At 39.9% G+C, this 27,958-nt stretch overlaps 3 protein-coding genes across 7 annotated transcripts in view; all 3 read right to left on the reverse strand.

Moving 5' to 3' along the window:
- Window positions 1–27,958, reverse strand: part of Jhbp12 (Juvenile hormone binding protein 12) — a 109,624-nt gene that overhangs the window by 78,838 nt on the left and 2,828 nt on the right. The window lies entirely within an intron of this gene.
- slx1 (Nuclease slx1) lies at window positions 28–27,915 on the reverse strand. 4 transcript variants are annotated; one of them, XM_067784522.1, is made up of 4 exons: window positions 27,600–27,777; window positions 17,044–17,278; window positions 4,277–4,471; window positions 28–2,033 (listed from the first exon to the last, which is right to left on the reverse strand). In XM_067784522.1, the coding sequence occupies exons 2-4, from the start codon at window positions 17,266–17,268 to the stop codon at window positions 1,275–1,277; spliced, it is 1,179 nt and encodes a 392-aa protein (XP_067640623.1). In that variant the 5' UTR covers window positions 17,269–17,278; window positions 27,600–27,777; the 3' UTR covers window positions 28–1,274. The 4 variants fall into 4 exon arrangements, with proteins under 4 accessions (XP_067640623.1, XP_067640596.1, XP_067640614.1 ...); XM_067784495.1 differs by lacking the exon at window positions 27,600–27,777 and adding an exon at window positions 26,135–26,267 and having other exon boundaries at window positions 1,227–2,033; XM_067784513.1 differs by lacking the exon at window positions 27,600–27,777 and adding an exon at window positions 27,784–27,915 and having other exon boundaries at window positions 1,229–2,033.
- MED31 (mediator complex subunit 31) lies at window positions 23,307–27,919 on the reverse strand. 2 transcript variants are annotated; one of them, XM_067784567.1, is made up of 3 exons: window positions 27,784–27,919; window positions 24,140–24,229; window positions 23,307–24,082 (listed from the first exon to the last, which is right to left on the reverse strand). In XM_067784567.1, exons 1-3 carry the CDS (start codon window positions 27,794–27,796, stop codon window positions 23,448–23,450), a joined length of 738 nt encoding a protein of 245 aa, XP_067640668.1. In that variant the 5' UTR covers window positions 27,797–27,919; the 3' UTR covers window positions 23,307–23,447. The 2 variants fall into 2 exon arrangements, with proteins under 2 accessions (XP_067640668.1, XP_067640658.1); XM_067784557.1 differs by lacking the exon at window positions 27,784–27,919 and adding an exon at window positions 26,146–26,287.

Below are 27,958 nucleotides of genomic sequence, written 5' to 3' on the forward strand. Positions count from 1 at the left end.
TAAATTGAATTGAATTTTGTACGCATATTTGGTGAAATTTTCTGTTAAAACATTTTATTCTTGTATCTTATTGTATATAAAATATATTATTGTATTGCTTTTACCGCTGATGATTGTTGCTTTGATTACATTCCGAAGAAGCATGACTGGTGAGCCAATTTTCGAAGTTGATATATGCGCAGGCATTCCTTTTGGTTCTAAGGAGTATAGAAATTCATTTGGATAATTCACAATTTTATCTTCATCTGTAACTGTGTCGATCGATTTATATTTCGTCACTTCACCAGGAAATTGATTTTGAAAGATTCCATTTGAATGGGAGGTTCCACGCCCCCTTTTTCCAAATTCCGCATTTTCTTGGTGGTGTTAGGGATTGACCTCATATAACTCCTTACTGAATTTCAATGTTCTGGCATGTATACCTTCAAAGTTATGCATTACTAAAGATTCCATTTGTATGGGAGGTGCCACGCCCCCTTTCTCCAAATTCCGCATTTTCTTGGTGGTGTTAGGGATTGACCTCATATAACTCCCTATTGAATTTCAATGTTCTGGCATGCAAAGGTATGCAGTACCAAAGATTCCATTTGTATTGGAGGTGCCACGCCCCTTTTATATATCGAAATTATATTTAGCCTAAAAACTTCCCGTTGATCGAAGGAACCCATAACCAAAATTTGGTGATGATTGATGTGTGGGAAATACGTTTCCATAGCGAACACACACACAGACAGAATTTCATTTATATATATATGGCTAAACCGATTTGGGATTTCAAAATCAACTAACCCTCATCTCTCCTTCCTGTATCTTTCCTAAAAATTTCATGGCAATCTGTCGAGCCGTTCTCGAGTTATGGAGTGACAATCAAAATGTACACTTCTTTTTATATATATAGATATAGCTGGTAACCAAGCATGAAGTTCACGAAATTATTAGACCTTAGGAGAAATGAGTGAACGAGGAAACCGAGAGTATAAAAGCAGCGCAAGCTGAGGCATGACTAATCAGGTTTGATTTAAGCATGCTGTTGGTTGTGAAGTGAAGTGTTATTGTGAAGTACTCTCAAAGTAGTCTAATAAAGACCATTTTGCATTATTGAATATTGGAGTTATTTATTCAACAGTTTAGCGATTCGAACGTTAGCAGAAGGTTTGGAATAAGCGGAATTTCCCTAAATTCTTTAAAATGATATGTTGATATGCGCAAATAAATTTTATTCTTTTGATGCATATTAATTGTGTAAACAAATATAGGTTTATCATATAAAATTTTTAATCGCTTAACTCATAAATTATATCATCATATGGTGGAAATTCGATTACGTTCTTCTGCATATCTTTATCTGTATCGTCTATAAAAGCGCAAAAGTTATCGGTTTTTGAATCCAAACTACATCGGCTGTTATTCTTATTATCATATTTATCAAAATTGTAGTCAAAATCACTTTCAATATTAATGCCATAATTAGCGCTAGTGTTAGAGTTATCATCATCAGCAACATCATTATCATCATCAAAAACATTATTATTTACAAAAACATCATCATCATCGTTTACATCAACGACATCATCATCATCATCATCGTTTACAGCCAAAGCATCTTCATCAACATCATCAACATCAACATCATCTTCATCAACATCATCATCATCATCATCCTCTTCAATTTGTTCTACACCATTTGCCTGCAGTTTACGTTTACGCTGCAATAATTCAATCCACGTAAATTTCGATTCACACAACGGACATTCACCAGAAATAGGGATGTAATGATCTTTATCAGACTCATCCAAAGAGAGTATATAATTAGCTAAACATGTAATATGACAGGTTAGTTTACATAGTGAATTGATACAACCGATACGTGAACGTTCTGGCTCTGCAATACGCTGCATGCACAAGTGACATTCTGGTGCCCAAATTGCGCACGGCTGCGAGGGTTCTTCGTTACCATAATTTTGACGTGATGTTTTCGATTTTTGTAGTTCAACTTTACCACTTACAATTTGCATGTGCTCGGGTGGTTTTAGCTAAAGAAATGAGTTAAAATATTGTGTTATCTAAAAATTTGGTTATAACATTGAAAAGATTCCAGAAGTACAAGTTTAGATGGTATGGTTATAAAGGCGTGATCTAATACAAAACTGCAATCGCAACATACTACCAATGGTTTCGCAACTCGACTCTCACACCTACTCTATGAGAGCTGCCTACAGGGCTACGTTTAAAGCGAACGCAACCGCAACATGAGTGAGCGACACGCCTTTAGGGATTCAAGGGGTTGTGTAGCGCAATATATAGCTTATCCAACCCAATTGTCAACCTCACCTTCGAGCGGCGAATCCCGTTTCACTAACAGACGAGGCTCTGGCGACCCCAAGCTCCTCATGGAACCTGGGGGTTGGGACGGAGGGATGGCCTGAAGGTTTAATGTGGCCATATAAATCATTCCAGAAGTGGTCGGGCTAGCACCTTAATGGTGCTGTGTTACCGGAACGTACCGGATCTTTATCCAGCAAAGGACCGTCACATCGATAACACTCCCCAAAGCCTTCGGGGAGTAACCTTATCGTACAACAACAACAACAACACGCCTTTAGAGGAAGAAAAATGCAGAGGCAGAGGGCATGATTGCTAGCCACCAGGAATAACACCCGTAAATTTTACCAAAAACTCGGTGACAGACGGAAGGTTTTAAGTTCGGGGCAAATTCTTGTAAGAACAAGTTTAAGAAGGGAACACTTCTCTGCCCTGCTTAATGGATACATCCATGTACCGCCCCGGGATGACAAAGCCGGGCCCGCAAGGAAAAGTGAATGCCCGATGGTTGGAATGTAAGTTTTCTTAGCCCAGCCCACAAGAAGGGGGATCCTGCGAACTGCGACAATTATCGCGGAATCAGCTTTCTTAAATTCGCATGTAAGGGTCTGTCAAGCTTATTGTGCGAAAGATTGAAGCCTACTGTGAATCGGCTGAAAACTTATGCAGGTGTGTAAAATGACGTTGAGCAACACCACCAGCTCGGTCAGAATTGGAAAGGACCTCTCCAAGCCTTTCGAAACTAAAGGAGTTTTCAGACAAGGTGACCGTAAGTTCTACTTACTCCAAACTAAGTAAATGAGGACAAAGCGAAGTATCTGCAAAGAGTCAGCGAAGAATCACTCTTGCCAATAAATTCTACTTTGAACAAAGTAGGCAATTGAAAAGCAAAGTCCACTCTCTGCAAATAAAGACCCGTCCTGCTCAATGGTGCAGAGACATGGACCACGATATCAGATGAGGCGGCTCTAGGAGTGTTCGAGAGAAAAGTTTCTCAAAAGAGTTGCGGACCTCTACGCGTTGGCGACGGCGATTACCGAAGAATATTTTATGATGAGCTGTAGGAGCTTTACGCAGCCATCACTGGCTAGACCATGTTATGCGAATGAAAAATTATGCTCCGGTTAAGAAAGTATTTTCATCGGAACCGCTTACGGAAGCAGAGCAAGAAGGACCGGCTGGTAAACGATTAAATTTTCTTGGTGTTACCAATTGGAGCTAGTTAGCGCAGAGGAGAAGCGACAGGCGCACCTCGTTGCACGGCCAGAACCGTTTAAGCGGTTAAGCGCATATTAAGTAAGTAAAGTAAGTCAGATCTGATATAACAGCGGGCAGTTTTTTTGACGTTTTTGTCGGGAAGATAGTCCAGCGACCGACCTACTTAAAAAATTCTTATTTATTAAGCTATTTGCTTGAAGGTTAGTGCATAGACAGCTTTTTATATTGTGACGAATATTCACATCACTAAGTGATACTAGCATCCCTAATCCGATACTAAGCAGCCACTCGTATGTACGTCAATCATCATTTACACATGTACATACAAGGCAACAGAGAGGCACTCACCATCAGCCGAAGTAATACTCACATATACACACGCATATGGCTATGCGAGAGACTATGAACTACAAATATACATGTACATATATGGCTGGTAACCAAGCATGAAGTTCGCGAAGTTACTAGACCTTAGGAGAAATGGGTGGACGAGGCAACAGAGAGTATAAAAGCAGCGAAAGCTGAGTAATCAGCAATCAGTTTGATTTAAACACGCAACCAGTTGCGAAGTGCAGTTTAATTGTGAAGTATAATTGTACTACTCCCAAAGTAGTCTAATAAAGACCATTTTGCTGTACAGAATATTGGAGTGATTTGTTCAACAATTTAGCGATTCGACCGTTAGCAGAAGGTTTGGAATAAGAGGAATATATATAAAAATATTAGTTATACTCACAATAAAATCGCATTCGTATTCAGTTTCTAGCCACCGTATGGTGAGTGGTAAACGATACCATGGACCCACATTCAGCATGCGACTTAATATGCGGAAATTGTATTGAAAGTAGCTTTCCTTGGGCTTCTTACGACGCAGTTCAGAATAAGATTTAAGGCGCGTAGATAGCGCTGGTTGTTGCCATGCCCATTCAAACTAAGAATAATAGATAAACAATATTATATATGTACACTTGTGGGTAAAAAAATAGCGGCAGATTTATCTTTGCACATTTTTTTTTTAATTATTTTCTTCGAAAATCGAAATTTTAAAAAATATATTTAAAAAATACTTGGCGCGATTTACCTCTGAGGAGATTAAGGTCGAACTTCTCTTCAAAATAGCATCGTGTTATTTTTTAATTATTCCCACGAATCGGCGGGATGAGACCTATATGTTTTATGCCGACTCCGAACGGCAACTGCAAAGCAGATGAATTTTTACTGAGAATCTTTCAATTGCAGAAATGCACTCGGAGTGTTTGCGCGCTTTGCCGGGACTTGAACCCAGGACCTACGGTATGGTATGTGGAGCACGCCACCACAACATCACGATGTATTTAAAATTTTTTGAATATACAGGTTTGTAAATCTCTTTCGAAAACGTTTTCGAAAAGTTTCTAAAAATTTTAAAATTTATATTTAGTAGAAAACCTAAAGCACTCCAGCGGAAAAAATTCTGAAATATCAATGCGAATTTTGAGACATCAAACTTGAAATGCCGGATTTACATAGAACGCTTTGCTGCGTTGCTTCGCCTGACCGGAAATAGATTTTAAAGCGTTGAAAAAAGTTAAGATATTCTTAACTTAAGGCGCTGTCACACGATCAGACAATGCTGTCAATACTGGATCACAATCCATATTGATGGATTTCAAAATTTCTAGATATTTTGCGATCCGCAGAACGATGCAACATGAACGTTTGGCATGAAATACTGAAGGATCATGGTCCCGGTCGCAAAATATCTAGAAATTTTGCAGTTCATCAATATGGTCCGTGATCCAGTATTGACAACATTGCGCCGTCGTGTGATATTCGCCTGGGAGCCGCTCTCACCATCTTCGATCAACGGTTATTGGAACTTTATTTGTCAAAAAACTGCTCGGGCGTCTGTCAGATACAGTGACAGTTAGCGTTAACTGGTGATAGTGAATCCGGCCCTAACTGGAAATTATGGAAAAGTTCACGAAGATTTATAAAATATTTTCCAATTATCGAAGCTTTTCGAAAACGTTTTCAAAATTGGATTACTTAGTTTTCGTTAAAGTTTTTTTTTTTTCATTCACGAAAATGCTACTATTTTACTCGCTAGTGTATATCCAGAAAAAAACCACGGTAGATGCGAGTGTATTTTTCAAAATGGTTAAAATTTTTCCCGTTACCTTACAGCGCGATATCCAGATCACAAGACGCTCAACAATTTTTTTTATTTTTCTCTTGTTAGACAAATTTGATGTTTTTTTTATAAAAAATTGTAATTCCTTAAAGGAAAATAGATAGACCCAGCAATAAGTATACCGAAATGATCAGGATGAAAAGCCGAGTTGATTTAGCCATGTCCGCCTATCCGTATGTCTGTTTGTATGCAAACTAGTCCCTCACTTTTTGAGATATCTGATAAAATTTGGTGAGCGGGTATATTTAAGTTTCCGATTAGACATTTGTCGGAACCGGCTGGATCGGACCGCTATAATCACCCATACAACCGACTTTTCACAAAAGGGATTTTTGTCATATCTTTCGCAATTTATCAGATTGAAGTTTCAAACTTCACCATCTGCTTTCGTATACAGCAAATATTGTTGTCTGAATTCGAAAAGGTCGGTCATATATATAGCATATATATATATATATATATAGCGATTATTTAGTAAATAATACACCTAGAATGTTGAAATTTGACGTGTGGACTGATATTGAGACTTGATAAAAAAAAAATTTTTAATGGGCGTGGCACCGCCCACTTGTGATAAAATCAATTTTACAAATATTATTAATCAAATCAAAAATCGTTAAACCTATCGTAACAAATCGGTTAAAGACCACGCCCACTTTTACATAAAATATTTTTAAAAGGGTCGTAAGCTATATCTTAGCGAAAAAGAGCTTTGCATTAATAGAATTTTACTTTCTAAATTGAATTATAACATTAAATTTGAAAACACTAAAATTTTTTAAAATGGGTGTGGCACCGCCCCTTTTATGACTAAGCAATTTTCTGTTTCGGGAGCCATAACTCGAAGAAAAATTAACATATCGTAATGAAATTGTGTACACATATTTTCCTTATAGCAGAAAATATTTCTAGTAAAAATGGACGGGATCCGTTAAAGACCACGGCAACTTATCTAATATATATTATAAATGGCAAAGTTTGGATGTTTGGATGTTTGAATGTTTGGATGTTTGTCCAGACGTTTGTCTTTGTGACTCAATCACGCAAGAACGGCTGGACGGATTTGAATGAAATTTGGCACACATATAGCCAATAGTCTAGAAGGATCTACTAGATATATTATTCAAAAGGGGCGTGGTCGCCGCCCCCTAGGAACAGTTATAATTTAATTATTATATTTTTTCGTCTTTGCGACTGAATCACGCCAGAATGGCTACACGGATTTTGATGACATTTGGGACACAGACAGTAGTCTACTAGCGACATTTTTTTCGAACATGGAAAGAGGGGTGGAGGTCCCACGACCTCTTCGAGCAATTACTTTTTAATAATTTTTACACATTATAACTTTACGTATACTGGCCTTCACCAATATCACAGACTCAAGGGGTCAAATAAGTCGAGGGCTTACAAAGTAAGCAGTGACACCCTCCGCCCCCCCCCCTTTATCACCCTCACTGGTGTAAAATCTATAAAGTGTTATAACTGAATATAAATTTTCTCCTAAATCAATAGTTTTTGGTATCTAGCACATACAGATCGAGATCTAGACAATTTTGGAAAAAAGAGCAGCGGTCCTTCTCCTGCCGCCATCCGTCCTCCTCCAATTGTTTTTATTAGCACGCTTTTATTAGCTTTACCTGTATGTTTCTATGTAACTCTTCATTCGCTCCAACGCGCCTGCTGCCTTATTAAAATGGTTCTACAATTAGCTTCGCCTTATTTGCAATCCCGTTGGGTTCATATCGAGGCCCTTCCGGGATCATTTTTGGATGGTTTTCGGGATCCGTCCGGGATCCCGCCGGGGTCATTTCGGGACTTTTTCGGTACTATTTCGGGATCATTTTGGGACCCTTCCGGGATCATTTCTGTATAGTTTTCGGGATCCGTCCGGGATCCCGTCGGGATTATTTTGGGATATTTTCGGGAATCCGTTCGGCATCTCTTCGGGATCATTTGCGTACCTTTGAGAGATAAATTCTTGATGGTTTCCGGGATCATTACGTGACTTTTTCGGGGTCATTTTGGGTCCCTTCCGCCATCATTTCTGGATGGTTTTCGGGATCCGTCCGGCATCCCGTCGGGGTCATTTCGTGACTTTTTCGGGATCATTTGGGGTCCCTTCTGGCATCATTTCTGGATACTTTCCGGGATCCGTCGGGTCTCTCGACGGGGTCATTTCGGGACTATTTCGGGATCATTTCTGCATAGTTTCCGGGGTTCGTCCGGGATCCCGTCGGAGTCATTTCGGGACTTTTTCTCGACAAATACGGGATCATTTGGGACACCCTTCCAGCATCATTTCTGAATGGTTTTCGGGATCCGTCCGGGAACCCGTCGGGGTCATTTTGATACTTTTGCGGGATCATTTGGGGTCCCCTCCGGCATCATTTCTGGATGGTTTTCGGGATTCGTCCGGGATCCCGTCGGGGTCATTTCGGGACTTTTTCTCGACTAATACGGGATCATTTGGGGACCCTTTTGGCATCATTTCTGGATGGTTTTCGGGATCCATCCGGGAGCCCGTCAGGGTCATTTCGGGACTATTAGGGGATCAATTGAGGATCTTTCCGGCATCCTATCGGGGTGGTTTTGGGTATCCGTCCGGGATCCCGTCGGGATCATTTCGGGACTTTTTCTGGTTCACTTGGGGTCCCTTCCGGATCATTTCTGGATGGCTTTCGGGATACCTTCGGGATCCCAGCAGGGTAATTTCGGGACTATTAGGGGATCATTTGGGGACCTTTCCGGCATCATTTCTGGATAGTTTTCGTGATCCGTTAAGGATCCCGTCGGGGTCATTTCGGGACTTTTCTCGACTAATGCGGGATCATTTGGGGACCCTTTCGGCATCATTTCTAGATGGTTTTCGGGATCCTTCCGGGATCCCGTCAGGGTCATTTCGGGACTATTAGGGGATCAATTGAGGATCTTTCCGGCATCCTATCTGGATGGTTTTCGGTATCCGTCCGGGATCCCGTTGGGGTCATTTTGGGACTTTTTCGGGTTCACTTGGAGTCCCTTCCGGATCTTTTCTGGATGATTTTCGGGATACCTTCGGGATCCCAGCAGGGTAATTTTGGGACTATTAGGGGATCATTTGAGGACCTTTCCGGCATCATTTCTGGATAGTTTTCGGGATCCGTCCGAAATCCCGTCAGGGTCATTTTGGGACTTTTTCGGGACTATTTCAGAATCATTTTCCGACCCTTCATAGATAAATTCTGGATGGTTTTCGGGATCCGTCCGGGAACCCGTCGGGGTAATTTCGGGACTTTTTCGGGTTCACTTGGGGTCCCTCCGGATCATTTCTAGATGGGTTTCGGGATACCTTCGGGATCCCAGCAGGGTAATTTCGGGACTATTAGGGGATCATTTGAGGACCTTTCCGGCATCATTTCTGGATAGTTTTCGGGATCCGTTTGGGAACCCGTCGGGGCATTTCGGGACTTTTTCTGGACTAATACGGGATCGTTTAGCGACCCTTCCGGCATCATTTCTGGATGGATTTCGGGATCTGTACGGGAACCCATCAGGGTAATTTCGCGACTTTTCCGGGACTATTTCGGGATCATTTGGGGACCCTTTAGGGGTCATTTCGTGACTTTTTGTATTATTACGGGATCATATGAGGACCCTCTCGACATCATTTCTGGATGGGTTTCGGGATCCGTCCGGGATCCCATCCGGGTTATTTCGCGACTTTTCGGGAATATTTCGGGATCATTTTGGGACCATTTCGGGATAATTTGTGAATGGCTTTCGGGATCCGTCCGCGATCCCGTCGGAGTTTTTTCGGGACTATTTCGGGATCATTTTGGGACCATTTCGGGATAATTTCTGAATGATTTGCGGGAATCGTCCGGAATTCCGTCGGAGTTTTTCGGGACTTTTTCTGGACTATTTTGGGATAATTTGCGGCCCCTTTAGAGATCAATTCTCGATGGTTTTCGGGATCCGTCCGGGATCCCGTCAGTGTCATTTCGGGACTTTTCCGGGACTATTTCGAAATCATATTGGGACCCCTCCTTGATAGTTTCTGCATGATTTTCGGGATCTATCCGGGATCCCGTCGGAGTTATTTCGGGACTTTTTCGGGACTATTTCGGGATCGTTTGTGGACCCTTTAGGGGTCATTTCGTGACTTTTTCTGTATTATTTCGGGATCATTTGGGGACCCTCTCGGCATCGTTTCTGGATGGGTTTCGGGATCCGTCCGGGATCCCGTCAGGGTAATTTCGGGACTTTTTCGGGACTATTTCGGAATCATTTTCCGACCCTTTATAGATCAATTCTGGATGGTTTTCGGGATCCGTCCGAGATCCCGTCAGTGTCATTTCGGGACTTTTTCGGAATCATTTTGGGACCCCTCGATAATTTCTGCATGATTTTCGGGATCTGTCCGGGATCCCGTCGGAGTTATTTCGCGACTTTTTCGGGACTATTATGGGATCATTTTGGGACCATTCGGGATAATTTCTGAATGATTTTCGGGATTCGTCCGGGATCCCGTCGGAGTTATTTCTGCACTTTTCCGGGATCATTTGGGGATCCCTCCAGATTCGTGTATGGTTTTTGGTGATCCCGTCAGGGTCAAATGGGGACTTTTCGAGACTATTTCGAGATCATTTGGAGACCCTTCCGGCATTATTTCGGGATCCATACGGAATCCCGTCGGCGAACTTTTGGAACTTTTTCAGGGCTATATCGGGTTCCGTCAAAAACATTTCGGGACTTTTTTGGGCGTATTTCGGAATCATTTCAGGATAGATACTTCAGGGATAATTTCTCGATGATTTTCGGAATCCCTGCAGGATCCCGTCAGGAACATTTTGGACCCCTCCGGGATAATTTACGGGTCATTTTCGAGATTTGTCCGGGATCCAGTCGGAGTTATTTCGGGACTTTTTTCTGGATTATTTCGGGATCATTTTGGGACCCTTGCGGGATAATTTCTGTATGATTTTCGGGATCTGTCCGGGATTCCGTCGAAGTTTTTCGGGACTTTTTCCGGACAATTTCGGAATTATTTGCGGATCCTTCAGAGATCAATTCTGGATGGTTTTCGGGATCCCGTCAAGATCATTTCAGGAATTTTTCGGGACCCCTCCTGGTTAATTCCTGGAGGATTTTCGGGATCTTTCCGGAAATTTTTGTATCATCTTGGAACACTTCCGGGATCATTTTAGGTCTCTTCGCAACCGGTAGTTCAGCACACATGCCTTTTTAAATTATGAGCTTTTATGGCCGGGGATTTGCTGCTAATTATTCGTAATTAAAATTCGATGTGTTTTATCTTCAATCTAACAGAGGTTTTTCGATCTATTTTTGAGTTTTTTAAATGAATCGTGTAACGAACTGTTATAACTATAATTACACTTTTTGTAATATTTTAACCAACTAAATACCCGAAAAAGCAACACTATTTTCATCTAACAAATTCTCTTTGGTTTTAGCTAATTGTAGTTTCACTCCTTTGTTCTATGAGTAGTAATTCTTTCATTTTTTTTTAATTCAAGAAAACTGTATTGTACTATTCATGAAAGCGTACCTCTCAGCTTATTTTCTCATTTAGTTCTTTTTTTTTTACTAAATTACAAAAATAAAATACATTAGACAAAAATAATTTTTAAACAGATAACTTGATAAGCAGGCTAACGTGAATAGCACATATATTTTATTTTCTCCTTGCGGACGGGGCCGCGGGTAAAGGCTAGTGTAGATATAAAACAAGCGGAAATGGGGAGACATTTTTCTTTTAAACGGGCCACGTGTTATGTAGAAAAGTAATTTATCTGAAATGAAATGTACAATTGAAGCTCACGCTAAGTATATAATGGCTGTATTTTTTTTTACATCTATAGCAGGCATGCTTAACCAACGAACCGATATCATTTCGTTACGATAATTTACGTTAATAAACGAAACAAAGTCATTTCGTTTCGTTTATTAACGTTAAAAACGTCAAATTAACGAAATGATTTTGTTTCGTTTTCTGCCATATCACAACGAAATCAAATCGTTTATGTTGATTATTAATTTCAAACTATGCTGGCAAAGCTGATTGATGGCGGAGTCATTAAAGGTGAAAGCATTAGTCGAGCTGATTGCAAATTTTCTCCTGAATTTTGACAGTACGAACATTTCTCAGAGTATTTTTGACATTACCACCAACGAATTACATAAACAAATTACATGGAGTTTGTGTGTGTATGTCCGCTCGTTGTTACCACCTTACGGCTTCACCATGGCTATAGCATTGCCAGCACAATTCAAACATAAAGTATCACGGTTTTGTTAACGTTTTTAACGTTAACGAAAGCTTTTCGTTTCGGTTAAAAACGAGATACAATTTATCTTGATAATTTCTTTATCGATAATTTTTCGAAGTGTTACAACGGAAAACGGTGGACATTTTTTGATTAACGATTAGCTTAACGTTAAGGTGCATCCCTGATCTATAGGCGTTTGCGCTTAAACTTTATATGGAACTGTTAAGCGTCAAACTTTAAATACACCTCTGAAATTGCTGTGCATACAATTTGAACTACTAAATTTCAATACGCATTATACTCAGATGTAACTAAAATATGTGTCTATGTTTCACCCTCTACACTAATTCTATGTATTCTATGCGTGTCCACATTATGGCCACCAGAGGTTTGTGTCTCCGATTTTAGGTGCACCCTGTTCTGTCGCTAGTTATTTAACCACTGTCGCTAGATGGGTCTTCTAAGCATTAACTAAGCGATAGGCATTTTTTAAGCGCAAACGTAAACGTATGCGCGTGTAAAAAAAAAAACACGGCTATAGTAAAACGTTATGAGGTGGGTTTTGTCGAAAGCTGAGGTAGCACTCAGTCAATCCAGGGTCGAGTAGAGGTCCCAGAAACCCCCACTTAATAAGAACACAGTAGTTATGTGCAAATGACGAATCGGATCGGTACAAACGTTCAACCTGCTTACCTTTAAGTGGGGGGGGGGGGGGGGGGGGGGGGGTTAACAGTAGTAGATATCTCAGTGGCGGCGGCGGAGGGACCTGCGAGGAATGAATAGAATTATGGTTAGTACCGGTCCGCTAGCTGAACACCACCGCCTCCATGCCCGCACGATGGCAGGGCTGGTCGCGGAGTTGTACTAGCCGGAACTCCGTAAGTCGATCCGTGTGCTGAGGGGAAGTGCACCTTGGCGGCACAGCGGTAGCTCCTTTAGCTGGTGGACCGGTCTACGGCCGGAGCCGGGGCGGAGGGGAAAAGGGCCGGATGGTCATAAGGCGGCGAGCCCCCCCCCCCCCCCCCCTACTTAGCTGGGACACGGGCGAGAATCCCATAAAGGCGGCGACCCGTTATCCCCGCAAGCAAAGGGGACCCGTTCCCAGACGGCGCCCCTTACCACTCCGGTGGTGTGGATGGCTCGCTCGCTGTTTAGTGCTGACTCGCTAGCTGGACACCACCGCCTCCATGCCTGCACGATGGCACGATGGCTGGACGCGGAGTTGTGCCAACCGGAACTTTGTAGGTCGACCCGAGGGCAGAGGGGGAATGCACCTTAGCGGCACAGCGGTAGCCCCTTTAGCCGACGAATCGCTCTACTGCCGGAGCCAGGACTGAGGGGGAAGGGGTTTGTTGGCCGAACGGCGGCGAGCACCCCCCCCCCCCTTACTTAGCTTGGATACGGGCGAGAAAACCATAAACGCGGCGACCCGTTGTCCCTGCAAGCAAAGGGTGACCAGTACCGTGGCGGCACTCCCCTTTCCATCTGGGAGTGGGATTGGCTCGTTTGCTGGACATCGCCCATCCCGTGTTCGCACACTAAAGTAAGGTGCCGGGGAACGGTGCACCAGCTTTGTCCTTGCCGGTTCGTAGGCTGCGACGAGAAACTGGGCACGAAGGTCACTACGCTACCCAGCTGTAGAACCGGGTCGACTGGAGCCTTAGCTGAGGGGAAGGGGTGAGGTAGCCATAAGGCGGCGACCTCCGCCTTACTTAGCTGGGACACGGGCGAGAAAACCATAAAGGCGGCGACCCGTTGTCCCCGCAAGCAAAGGGTGACCCGTGCTAACGCAGCACTCCTTCTACTCAGCTAGTCAGGAGGAATGACTGAGCTGCTTAATAAAGCAACCACTTCCTCTGACCAAAGATTATCGAAATAAAGATGTTGCAGGCGCAAACTTCGGTGGAAAGCAGCGGAGCGTAACAAAATTCTAGTAGGTCACTTTCACCACACCAAAAACTTTAACACAATTTTTAACATAATTTAAGCACATAAATACACTGATTGGAGGTTTAGAGAGTAAAAGTTAAAATTCTGAACACATTACCTGAATAAAAAGTGTACAAATAATTATTAAATAACAAATACAGACAGTGGTAGTTAACAAATTCTGCTGTGGTAAGTGGTGAATGTGACCTACTAGAAGTTTTGTGAAGCTTGCTTCACACGATTTTTCGTCCCTGCAACATCTTTATTTTCGATAATTTTTGCTCTGACTAAGCTGCGAGGAATAAAGTGCCAACAGCAAATTCCTTCTTTTTATACTGCTTCTGTTATGATGCGAATGAGAAATGAACCGCTAATTGGGCACTTCAGTGAATTGCATATATATTGTTGTCGCCAACTGCCATTCGAATGCATGGGTAATTATCTGCTGCTGTTGGCTACCTGTTATGTACTATGTATGTATACTCTCGGGAGTAGGCGAAAAAGCATTACAGTGGGGGCCTCAGGCGTAAGCGGAAAATGGTTACAGTGGGGACGTACTATTGTAACGCTACGTTACAACGTATAAGAAGGCGCCGCAAAATGCCCGGAGAATCGGCTAGAGATCTTGGTCTTTCCGCAGAATGTGAAATTTCTCGCGTTATGAAAAGTGTTCTCGATCGTCTCCAACGAGAAATACGTACAAGTTTTACACGACTAAATGACCTTCATTTTAAATTTGGCTTTCTCCTAGACGTTGGAAATTTGTTAAACAAAGATAACAACGACTTGGAAAGAAATTGTAAGAACTTGGGTGAATTTTATAATACAAATTTCGATGGAACAGAACTTTTTATCGAAACATGTGACTACAAAATATTGCTTCGCAGTCGAAAAGAAATTGAACCGAAAACTCCGTTAGAATTACTTAATTTTATGATCTCGTATGGAAAATATGTTTTTCCAAACTTGCGAGTGGTACTTCAAATACTCTTGACTATTTCAGTATCAATTGCTAGCTGCGAACGTTTAAAATAAATAAATGTAAGGCGCGATAACCTCCGAAGAGATCTAAGGCCGAGCTTCTCTTCCAATTTGCGTCGTGCTTCTCTTGATTTTCCCTACAAATCTGCCGGACGGGACCTACGTGATTTATGCCGACTCCGAACGGCATTTGCAAGGCAGATGAGTTTTCACTGAGAGCTTTTCATGGCAGAAATACACCCGGAGCGCTTGCCAAACACTGCCGAGGGGCGACCCCGCTTAGACAAATTTTCTTCTAATTGAAAAACCTTATTTCTAAAATTTTGATGTTGCTTTGCCCGGGGTGTGAACCCAGAGCATACGGTGTGGTAGGCGGAGCACGCTAACATCACACCACGGTGACCGCCACTGCGAACGTCTATTCAGCAAATTAAAACTGATTTTGACATATTTAAACCATGGAGCAAGGTCGCCTAAGCGACCTAACATTATTAAGTTTGGAAAAATAAAAATTGAAATGATAAGTTTTGATGATATCATTGATATATTTGCTTCCTCAAAGGCAAGCAAAAAAATATTTTATACTGGGCACAAGAAAACCTCACTGCGCCACTGTATAATCTTCGTCCAAACTTTGGTCAACATTTCGAATACAAGGGCTAACATAGCCCTAATTGTATCCGCCCCGTTTCCCGCTTGATTAGAAAAAAAAATTGTAGTGTTACTTGGAATGCACCTCGCTCTGAATGCATTTAACGATACAAAATATACACACACAATAATATACCACACAAGTTGTCATATTTACTGACCCAGATAATCACTTAAACTCAACTTGAGCTTGTTTACATTTGTCAACATTTGTTACACAGTCATACTGACCATTAGTCACATTAACTGTCGAACTATATACATATGTACATAAATAGGTCATTATAATATGCTGACTGTCAGTTACGTATTACGAATCTATGTACTTTTAGTTTGTAAGTATTGGTGTAGATGCGTATTAGTAATGTCGAAATATTTTGTATAAAAGAAAGTACTTTGAAAATAAAGAAGGCAATATTCTAACAACGAACCAATGTTGATCATTTTTTCATTTACTCCTTCCTCATGGCGGTCCTGCCAGGAGTAATCACTAGTTAGCAGAAAATTTGCTAAACCAGCAAAACTGCTGAATGATCACACCGGATAAAGATCCTGCCAAGTTTTTTTTTTTTGTCAAAAACTATTGGTCACAAACCGGTGCCAAAAGAAAAGATATACTGATGGAAAAATTGAATTGAATTAAATTGATGAATGTTTGCGGGCAATTGGTTAAAATCCTCCAGAATCGGATTTTCTAAGTACTTTCTTTTATACAAAATATTTCGAAATTACTAATACGTATCTACACCAATACTTACAAACTAAAAGTACATAGATTAGTAATACGTAAATGACAGTCAGCATATTATAATGACCTATTTATGTACATATGTATATAGTTCGACAGTCAATATGACTAATGGTCAGTATGACTGGTTGACAAATGTAAATAAGCTCATTCTGAGTTTAAGTAATTATCTGAGTCAGTAAATATGACTACTTGTGTGGTCTATAAGGGTGTGTATATTATGTGTCGTTAAATGCATTCAGAGCAAGGTGCATTCCAAGTAACTTAATTATCAAAAAAATCTTAGTAACTTGATTTTAAAGATTTTTTAAATTATCTTGTTATCAATTTTGAACCGAGATTGCAATTTCGTCATAATATCTAAATGCAAAAAATGTTTAAATAAGAATGAAATAGCCTTACGTTAATGTATGTAAACGTTTTTGGATAGTTCAAGATGCAATTTATTTATTAGCTCAGATGGTTCTGATTTAGTGGAAACCCCCGAATACATAATTTCAAATTAAAAAATTTGCTAGTTTGATTTATAAGAATAAAATAAAGAAATTATTCAACGTTTTCTTATGATCTGGATACCGCGCTATAAGGTGACTCGGCGAAATTTAAACTATTTTGAAAAATCCACACGCATCTACCGTGCTTTTATTTTGATAATACGTACACCTGCGCGTAAAAAAGTAGCAGCAGCGAATTTTAACCAATTTAATGTGAATGTAAATTACGCTCTTTGTTTATTTTTTTATGTTTACCTGCAATGCTGCAATCTTATTTGGGAATCCATGTACAATCAATACCATATCCCAAGGGCCTTTGTTGTTGGTGCGCTTGGCTCCACCAAAATCCTTCCCACGATTATGTTGATTTATACGCCTATCCGGATTTACTGTAAAACCTATATAACAACGTCCAGCATAACGTTTTTCAATACTTTTGCTACAAAGCAAGTAAACGCCATAAAAATATGAGGTCGACATGTTGTTTAAACTAAAACGAGAAAATGATTTCAGCGGCGTCATTTCAACAAATATTGACCAATGCACAGTGGTTGCATTTACATATTGTGGCGAATTTTAACATCACTAAGTTGTTATTTAATAACGGCACAACAACAAAAAAACAAGCTGCCACTCTTGTGTACGTAAACAAATCAATCATCATTTAAACACATACATACAAGGCAACGGAGAGATACTCACAAACGCATGTCATCATCAGCCGAAGTAGTACACACATATACACACGCATATGACCACAAACTACAAATATACATGTATATGGCTGGTAACCAAGCATGAAGTTCGCGAAATTACTAGACCTTAGGAGAAATGGGTGAGCGAGGAAACCGAGAGTATAAAAGCAGCGCAAGCTGAGGTATGACTAATCAGTTTTGATGTAAGCACGCTATTGGTTGTGAAGTATAATTGTTATTGTGAAGTACTCTCAAAGTAGTCTAATAAAGACCATTTTGCATTATTGAATATTGGAGTTATTAAATCAACAGTTTAGCGATTCGAACGTTAGCAGAAGGTTTGAAATAAGCGGAATTTCCCTAAATTCGTTACAATATGTTGAATGCGTTCAAGAAAGTATAATTAGCCCGCTCATAAATGTTATCGGGAGGTTTTTCCTTTCGCTGATTTCAAAGTCTCTACGAAAACTGGTATTTTTTACATTCGAAATACGCTGCTTTTTACTTCCTTTTTATTTCATGAAAATTATACATATATGATATATTAATTTCAAAATTTTTAAGCCCCTAACGGATAAGAGATAGACCCACCAATAAGTATGCCGAAATGATCAGGATGACGAGGTCAGTTGGTTTAGCCATGTCCGTCTGTCTGTTTGAACGCAATGGGTGTGCGATTAATCACACTGGTTTACAGCCAAAATGCACCAGAGACTCCATTATGAAATTCCTATGTAAAATCATCCCCTGATTTTGAAAATCGAGGTTATTTTTAATTCTATGGTAACGTTTTTGAGATATTTACGAATAACGGGTTTTTCAAAAAAAAAAAATTGGGTCCACTTAATCATATATATCTCAAAAACGAATTGAGCAATTCTAAAACGGTTTGAAGCTTTTAAAAGGTAATAAAATTTTCTACTAAAGTATTAAATGGATATATTTACTTGAATGCTTATAACTTTTGTATTAGTTCATCGATTTTGTTGAATGAAAGCTAATTTTTTTATAATAAAACAGAGCTTAGAGAGAAAAAAACAAATCTGCAAAAAAATAAAAAGTTTTCGAGATAAGAATCTCGCAAAGTACAATTTTTTTTATAGTTTCAAAAAAAAAAATGGAAAAAATCCGTAATGATTGTTCGTTATTTTTAAAACTGCAGGGCCTGTGTTGTATGCACAGTTTATAGAAAATTTTATTACCTTTTAAAAGCTTCAAACCGCTTTGGAATTGCTCATTTCGTTCTTAAGATATATATGATTAAGTGGACCCAATTTTTTTTGGAAAAAACCGTTATTCGTAAATATCTCAAAAACGTTACCATAGAATTAAAAATAACCTTTATTTTCGAAATCAGGGGCCGATTTTACATAGGAATTTCATAATGGCGTCTCTGGTGCAGAAAAAAAATTGGAATTTGTGATCCAGTGTCATTTGCCAGAACCGACCGGATCCACAAATTGAAACACAAGAGGCACGTATATATGAAATGTCGGCACAAATTTCATCACAGGTATCATCGCAGATCTCTGCACAACTGGAAACGCGAAACTAGCTCAGTTTCAGGAAGGATTCAGTGGTCGACATGATAAAATGGAGGCCGAGATAGATGCTTTGAAAGATCGGATTCAGGAGTTACAATTGAACCGTCTAATCACTTCAACATCTTCCCTGAAGGTAAAATCCCCAACGTTTGATGGCGCTGTTCCTTTCCAGATATTTAAGCTACAGTTTGAGAAGATTGCAGCAGTGAACAACTGGAATGCTGAAGATGAAAATGCTGAAATCTTACACACCATTCCAGAGGGAGAACTGAAGAACTACGAAACATTAATGGGCGCTCAAGAGAGGCGAGCATAGGAGGCAGATTTATCAAATGGAGCTACTGGACAACTTCCAGAAGGCTGGTGAAACATTTCAAGAGCTGGCGGCGGACATTGAAAGATTGTCTGACCTTGAAAATGCGAACGCACTTGCGGAATACCTTGATAGAGCTAAAATTGAAGACTTCACAAATGAAATTTAGGATGTCGAAACAAAGCGAGCTATAAACGGAAGCCCAAAACCCAAATTGGCTGTAACAGTATCACATGTTGTGATTCAGGAAACGGCCTCGCCTTTGTGTAAGCTAGCATTCAAAGCACGCCGTGTGGAAGTAGAAAGGCCAGACTGGGTGAACACAATATTGGGAGGACTAAAAGGATCCCAACAGCAGTAACAGAAAACAAATGCTTCAAATGCGGGAAGTCAGGTATCATTGCACGTCATTGCGGTCTCGACCCAAAGGGTTTCAACAGGTGGTGTTAAGTACAAAGCTGAAGGAGATGCGCTAGAGCGAGCCAGTTGCAAGGAGCGAGAACTTGCTCCAGCTATTGAATGCCTCGTTATATGTATCTGTATCACAAATCGGAAGAAAATCGAGCAGTCTTACCGTAGGAGGATATGTGGATGGCAAGGAGTGTTTACTGACTGTAGATACGGGTGCATCTCATTGCATAATCCGATCTGATTTGGTTAACAGGAGAGTGTAAGGCCAGTACACGGAGCAGGATTGCGTACGGTCACTGCGGAGTATAACCAAGTCCAGGGAGAAGTGAAGTCTTAATTGAGAAGGTCACGGTTTTACAAAATTCGTTGTGGCAGAGATTGTTGATGAAGTTATATTGGGAGTGGACTTCTTAGTTGATCATGGCATCGAGATCGACATGCAATGCGCTATAAGAACAAGGATGTGCCACTTCACTTCAGTTTTGAGAAGACGTTCAGCAATGCTGACGGAGAAGATTCAACAAAGACCACAAAAGTTGAAAGCAATGGACCGGGCAAAGATCGGTGGAAAGAATGGGACAAATAAATCAGAACCAAATGTACCTACTGGAAAAATACTGGCATTGACAAACCCAAATGGGCGCATTCAAAAGAAGGAAATAACTTCCCAAAAAGAATGCAGGGGCGGTTTCAAGCCAGGGCGCACTACTTTTCTGAAACATCAAATCGATACCGTGATGCAAAGCCAGTCCGTCAATCTCTTCGAAGTAGTTCATTGGGCAAACAACAGAGAGTGAGGCAACGAGCCAGGATCATGAGTAGTAAAATGAAAGACAGGTACGACAAGGACAAGAATTCGGAAGGGTTGCTGGAGGGAGATTTTGAACTGTTATACAAGGGAGGAAGATTTTGTATTGTTATACTATTCAAGTAGCTTCCCGCGGAACGGTGTTTTATCAAAATTTAAATGTAGCTGGAGAGGCCCGTACAAAGCTGTAAAGCGGATCAGCGGTATTGTCTACCGCATACAAACAATTGGGAAACTACGAAATAGAAGGTTGGTCCATTTGGAGAGGCTAGCAGCGGTTGGAGGCGGAGATTTGTCTCGGGGTCGATCAGACTTGGGTGAAGCGCAGTAGGGCGAATACTCGCATTTCGATACATCACTACCTGTAGTAAATAAATGTTTTGTGCATCAAAGCAAGTAGCCAAACATACATGTAATCATCAAAGTTATAAGAGAAGATAATATTTCACATACATACATGTAGTCAGCATATAAGAGCGAAGAAGAAAGATAAACAGTCACACATCATGTAATTATCAGCTAAGAGCGAAAATGGCATTGCTCTAAATAAGAAACTATGAGATACAACTGTTCGAGAAGGCTGTTCGTGAAAAATCTAGACCCTAGGAGAAATAGGCGAACGAAGCAACAGAGAGTATAAATGCAGCGCAAGCAGAGGAATGATCAATCAGTTTGATTTTAATACGCTATAAGTGAAGTACGCGAGTAATTTAGTGTTGTCAATATAGAACATTTTGCTACACTAAATATTTGTGTTATTTATTCGACAGTTAGGCGATTCGAAGGTGCAGAATAACCGATTCCCAAAATTCATTCCAATATAAATAATATATATCCCAAACAACCGATTCAGATAAGAGGTTTAACGTAATTTCTTCGTCATTTTGACGATAGAAGATTGAATTTTTTTCAGATGCTCACAAATACGACATATATATATTATATGTCCGATAGAACGGATTGTTCAGATGAGAATTTTTCCCAATTTCTTCATCATTTAAAATTTCACAGGATGCTTATATATATGTCACTCATTGTATGAAAAAATCGTCAAGATCGGTCATATACATATATAATATATCCCATACTACCGATTGTTCAGATTTTATAAATTTTTGAAATTTCAACACATTATTGTTCAGGTCCATTCATTAAAGGTATGGGGTCTTCGGCACAGCCCCGTTGTTATGTGTTATAAGTTTCCTGTGATGTTTTTCCGCCAATTTCCATACAAAATTGGAGAATCTTGCTATGCATTTTTGAGTAGCTTCCCGGAGAGCTAGTCTTGAAATTTGAAACACACATAAGAACCCGACGACAATGAGGGAAAAGAAACTTTGCTGGTGGTCCAGGGATCGTGAAAATTCTAAAAATCGTCCAAACCTGGAAATTTTTCTTTCGAGCTTTCAGGAATTTCCCTATAATCCTGAGACCAGACAATTTGAACGCAGCTTTAAGCTTTGTTAGGTTGTAATATTTAAGATAAAAGAGTTTCCTAGATAGGCAGGGATGTTGTCGTTGTATTAACGATACTCTCCCCAAAGATTTTGGGAAGTGTTATCGATATTGATGGTCCTTGCGGTATATAGATGAGGTACGTGCCGGTAACAAGCACCATAGAGGTACTAGCCCGCCATATCGGGAATGATTAATATGACCACATTAAACATTCTAAAAACATAAAACCTTATACAAAATTCAGGTCACCTTGACAATGCAACAAAAGGGGGAAATAAAAAAGGAGATACAACATTTTTTTTAGTACTTTCTTTATATAAATAGACTACAAGAAGCGAAAAATTTCTCTTTAAACAAACACAAAATCTTGTTGAAATTTGATATTCAAATTTTAACATAACCACTTTAAATTTTTTATGAGGAACAAATATGGAAAGATGCGCCCCACATTGCCGAACTTAAGTAAAGATTATTTAGATTCATTTTTTGTGCCATTTGCAGTATCTGTTTCGGCTCAAGTTTTAATTGCGGTTACAGGCTTGCGGTTAGTGCTCATTTGCTGTTGTTGTTGTAACGATAGACAGTCCCGAAGGTTTTGGGGAGGTTGACAATTGGGTTGGAGAAGCTATAAATTGCGCTGGCAACCCCTTGAAAGGATTGCGCTACACAACCCCTTGAATAATTTGCTTATGAATTTTTAGGAATTAAGAAGAAGCGTTGGAACACGTTCTATTTTCATGCTCTGCGCTTGCCAGGTCCAGGCTCCAGCTATCAGTGACGGACGAGTTTTGTGATCTTGAGGCAGTAAGGCCCTTAAAACTTCTAGTAGTTGCCAAGAGGACGGGGATTTAATAACATACGTCCTGAAACCTGCAGGAAGAATCGTTGGAATACGTTGTTTTCATGCTCTGTGCTTGCCAGGTCCAGGCTCCAGCTATCAGTGGCGGACGAGTTTTGTGATCTTGAAGCAGTAAGGTCCCTTAAAACTTCTAGTATTTGCCAAAGGGACGGGGGATTTTATAACATACGTCCTGGAACCTTAGTGGGTTTTTCCGTTTGGTTGTAAAAGAAATTCTGGCAAGACTATGGTCACATTCAGTCTATGTCAAGTATTGAGCTTTACGTAACCTATCCTCTTCTATCCTTTCCTTTTTCCTTCCTTTCCTTTCTTGCCTTTTCCTTGATTTACCTGCTCCGATTTTGATTTTCGGCTTGCAATCTATTCCGTTAACTGGTTTATTATAAACCCGCTCATTTGTGATACATATTTATGAATTAAGAAAAATAAATTATTTGCATACCTTGTTCAATCGAAAGAGAAGTGAGTAATGTATTTAATACTATTATTATTGTTAACATAATTTAAATAAAGTACTAACTAAGCAAGAATAAAATTAAACAACGTTAATTATAGAGAACATCAGTTCGTTTTAATTATTGCTATTTGCTGCAGCATTACTGCCATTCGGTATGCCCATTACTGCGTTAGCAACACTCTGTTGCTGTTGTTGCTGTGTTTGCTGTTGCGGCTGCTGCTGCTGCTGCATCTGTGGTTGCTGTTGCGGTTGCTGTAGTTGAACATTATTGACAAGACCATTTTGTAAGCCTACTGGTGCATTGCTTCCAATTACGCCAACCTGTGGATGTTGACTTGGTTGTTGGTTTTGCTGTTGTTGTGACTGATTTTGCTGCACATTTTGTTGTGGTGGTTGTTGCTGCTGTTGTGGGTCCAGTCCAGCAACCGGCAGTTCAACAGCATTAATTTGACCAGCACCAATCCCACCAACACCACCACCACCACCGCCACCACTATTAACACTATTAAACATTTTTATTCGTTTACGTGTATAATGTTGCCACTGTAATATGGCTTGATCATCGATAAACTTGCAACATTGCGAATTGACAATCTCACGTCGAAAATGTTCGTATTGTAATAAATCAAGAAAATATAAGCACATGGGATACATTAGATATTTCGCATATTCAGGCTCTTTCCAATACTGCAGATATTTGAGATAATTGATAAAAGCTTGATCCTTAAAATAGCCACGTTGGGCTAAAACTGCAAAAAGATTGTATCATTATAAGTACAAGTTTCTAATTCGTAATATGCACTCACAGTTTAAATAATTAGGATTTGCAAGACACTGTACGAATTCAAGTTCAACTTGCCATCGCAGCTTTTGTTGATCCTCGGACTCAATAGCCGCTAAAGGTATGGAAATAAGAATTGAAGTATAGAAAGAATGCTAGTTAGTTGTTGTATATATGTATGTTAACACTTCGATTTCAAAGTTTATTTAAATGTATATACAATGGGCGTAAAGCATATAAGTTGAAGGGGTCCCGGAAAATATGGGCGTAAAGGATATAAGTTGAAGGGGTCCCGGAAACTAAATTCAACGCTTCTACCTCCACGGACTGACTATGTACAACATCAAAACGTTATCTGCATGGCAGAGGCAGCTGAGTTTAAGACATTTGTAGGAACAAAATATGCATAGATAATTAAATTTCGGACGTCATTTCACAAAGGCAGAGAGGCTTTTGTTGATCATTACGTGGTTCTTTATATTGTAAGAGCTTGTATCACAAATTTAATCTAACACATGCATATTCTAGTTATGCAGTACTAGTTTGCCTGAAAGACTTTGTCCTGCCCGCAAACAATATTGCCTACATTCAAAATGTGAGCGTCGCTTCCCCTATTCTCTCTCTGTCCATTCTCTTCTACTTTGTCCTCCATTGTTCTTCTTAGGGCCTCGTTCTCTATTACGAAACGAAAGTTCGTTTCGCCTCAGAGACGAATCGCAGGTGTATTTGCGCTATGTTAAACGATGGCAACATATCATTTGACAATTGCTTTCGCCTTCCTGTTTGACATAAAGTAAGAAACGTAAAGGTCGAACGAAAATGATAAAGAATACCGTTGCTAGAGGAAATATTTTGTAGGGGAATTGTTTGTCGGAGCTATCGTTCGCAATACAGAATGAAGCCCTTAATCAGCCGAGGCTCTGTCGGCCCAATTTCCACATGGATCTAGGGGTGGGAGAGCGATATGGACTAGAAGATGTCATATGGTCATACTAAATCGTTACCGAGATGGTCGGGCTAGGACCTTAATGGAGCTTGTTATCGGAACGTACCGGATCTGCATTCGGCAAAGGAGCATCAACATCGATAACACTCCCCAAAACCTTCGAGGAGTGTGGTAATGCATTGCGCTACACGCGCGCTCCGGATATTGTAAGTCCGAAGGTATTCGCTCGAGGATGCGACTGTTCTATTTGGAACCTACAGCCATACCCAATTATTAGACTACGAACACATAACATACCCCAGCGGGTTAGGGGGTCAAAATATTCCCGCGGTAGGTATGCCTGTCGTAAGAGGCGACTAAAATACCAGATTCAAGTGGCTGTGTAGCGCAACCCTTCAGGTTGCCAGCGCAATATAGCTTCTCCACACCCAATTGTCAACCTCACCTATCCGCGGCGAATCCAATTTCACTAACAGACGAGGCTCTGCGACTCCAAGCTCCTCATGGAACTAGGGTGGGGAGGGAGGGGATGGCCTGAAGGTTTAATGTGGCCACATAAATCATTCCCGAGATGGTCGGGCTAGCACCTTAATGGTGCTGAGGTACCGGAGCGTACCGGATCTGTATCCGGCAAAGGACCATTACATCGATAACAAAGCCAAATCCCCAAAGCCTTCGGGGAGCAACCTTATCGCTACAACAACAACAACAAAAACACATAACATACATGCTTTACAACCAAGCGAATATGATGGTTTATTTTTCCTCTGCTGAGGCTGTTCTCAGTTATGTCGACCAAGATGAGCTTGCGCGATACTCTCATATAAACATATAAAATTATACGTATGTTTGTTTCATTATAACAAGTATGAGAATACAAAAGATTATAAAACACAAATTCAGTAGAATACATTGAATGCTCGGTTTAATCCAAAAGTTTCTGTATTAGTATTTCCATTTAGTGTCGGGTTGGCATTAGGAACTATTGAGCTATGTAGGTAGTTTAAATCTATTTTTTACGTATATACATATTTAAAGTACATATTATGTACATATTTGAAGAAAAAAACATACAATTTACTTACTCTTACCCTTTCCATACATCTTGGCCATGGTGCATGGAAGGGTTCGGTTCTGTTTCTTAATGGTGTTGTGTCAAATGGACAACTGATCAGGCGCGCCTCCGCTAAAACGCAGACGCACAATAACCACGGACTTTGGAAGTTTTATTTGTTGTTGTGGCTGTGATAGAATATGTTGTGGCTATAGTTTATTTTTATTTTTTCTTTGGTTATAGTGATGTTGGTGGAAGATGTTGACAAATGTTGGTATATATTATAGTTGTTGTTGTGGTAATGTACGGCATAGGATAAGTGTAAACGTAGTGGCATTTAATATAAAATAAAAATGTTGACTGTCTGGTGGGGTGTTGAGTTTTTTAGCCTGTTCTCAGATACAATTTGTAGCTTTACTATGTTTAAATGCACAAAAACACGCATATGCAAGTGTAATATAAATATATATATATATATATATATATATATATATATATATATATATATGTACATATATATATATATATATATATATATATATATATATATATATATATATATATGTGTACATATATATACAATAATTTTGGATAAGTAAAGTTATTTCTATACGACAATCATGACACTCTTAATACACATATGACCTAGGTCACATGTGGTCATAACAAATCGTTCCCGAGATGGTGGGGCTTGGTACCGGAACGTACCGGATCTGCATCCGGCAAAAGGCCATCAACTCGATAACAATCCCCAAGGCGTTCGAGGAGTGTCCTTGTCGCTACAACAACAACAAGAACACTCTTAATACACGTCCGAAAACATCAGGACGTATGTTAAAAGACGCGTTTCGCTCTCAGAATCGCGAATCTGAAAACGGAAATTAGTTTCGTTTTTAGCGTTTAGCGTCGTTTGAGATGTTTGCAAAAGAATATGAACCTTTTCATCTGGTTATTGTAATGTTGTTGTACATAGGAAACAATTTTGTGTACAAAGGGATTTTGCACGGATTTACTTTTCCTACTTATCCCACCCCATTGGTTGACCGGCCAGGGTAATTTTTTATAAGTGTGGCTGAAGGCCGCCCAGGCAGAAAGGTATTCTGGGCAAAGATAGTATGGATCCACCGCCGATTTCGATGACATTTTTCGGTTTTTCGTTAATATGTATCTTTTGAACGAGTTAGAATTTTTATTTTCCACTTTATGATTATTAATACTACATTAATACTGATGCCAAGCCGCCTCTTTTGACCTCTCCCGATATTTTTGGACAGCAGTATTAGCAGTCGACCCCTGTTCTAGACTTTTACCACCGGTTTTTCGTGAATATCTTTTTAATTACTAAAAAATTGTTGTTTTCCGTTTAGGATTCGCGATCCTGGGACTAAAACGCTTCTTTTGACACTCGTCCCGATATTTGAACGCGTATTAAGAGTGTCATGCTGTCGTATAGAATTACCGCCAATGCAATGATGAGCCATTTACCTTTAACCGTCAATTATAATATTGCTTTTGAAATATATTACTAATTTAATCAGTTTATGGTACAAATATATATGCAAAATATACAGGGAAAGTAAAAGAAAGGCTTGCAAGAATGTTGAAGAAAATGATACAACAACTACGCATTCGTCAATATCCACACAGATTCGCTTTCAATTATACAAACCGTATGCATTCATTGCCCAATGCAGCACAAGTATTTAATGTTTTTTGCCTCTCTATGCTATGTATAATAAGTTAAATGTTCACCAGAAAGAAGAAAACTGTATAAAACCAATAACAACAAAATTATAAAAACTAGGTATAGCAAACTCGGCTCTTTGTTAAAAAAAGTCGATAGT

The sequence above is a fragment of the Eurosta solidaginis genome, chromosome 1 (genome assembly GCF_040869045.1).
Source record: "Eurosta solidaginis isolate ZX-2024a chromosome 1, ASM4086904v1, whole genome shotgun sequence".
Taxonomy (NCBI): domain Eukaryota; kingdom Metazoa; phylum Arthropoda; class Insecta; order Diptera; family Tephritidae; genus Eurosta; species Eurosta solidaginis.

Excerpts from the sequence above, each read along its gene's own strand:
- MED31 (XM_067784557.1), bottom strand. The coding sequence starts at position 26,173 with ATGGCCAAGATGTATGGAAAGGGTAAGA. Across the intron at positions 24,230-26,145 it reads GATGTATGGAAAGGGTAAGA|CGGCTATTGAGTCCGAGGAT; the intron begins GTAAGTAAATTG and ends CCATACCTTTAG. Across the intron at positions 24,083-24,139 it reads AAATCCTAATTATTTAAACT|TTTTAGCCCAACGTGGCTAT; the intron begins GTGAGTGCATAT and ends ATCTTTTTGCAG.
- slx1 (XM_067784495.1), bottom strand. The coding sequence starts at position 26,160 with ATGGAAAGGGTAAGAGTAAGTAAATT. Across the intron at positions 4,472-17,043 it reads ATAAGATTGCAGCATTGCAG|TTTGAATGGGCATGGCAACA; the intron begins GTAAACATAAAA and ends TATTATTCTTAG. Across the intron at positions 2,034-4,276 it reads AATACGAATGCGATTTTATT|CTAAAACCACCCGAGCACAT; the intron begins GTGAGTATAACT and ends TCATTTCTTTAG.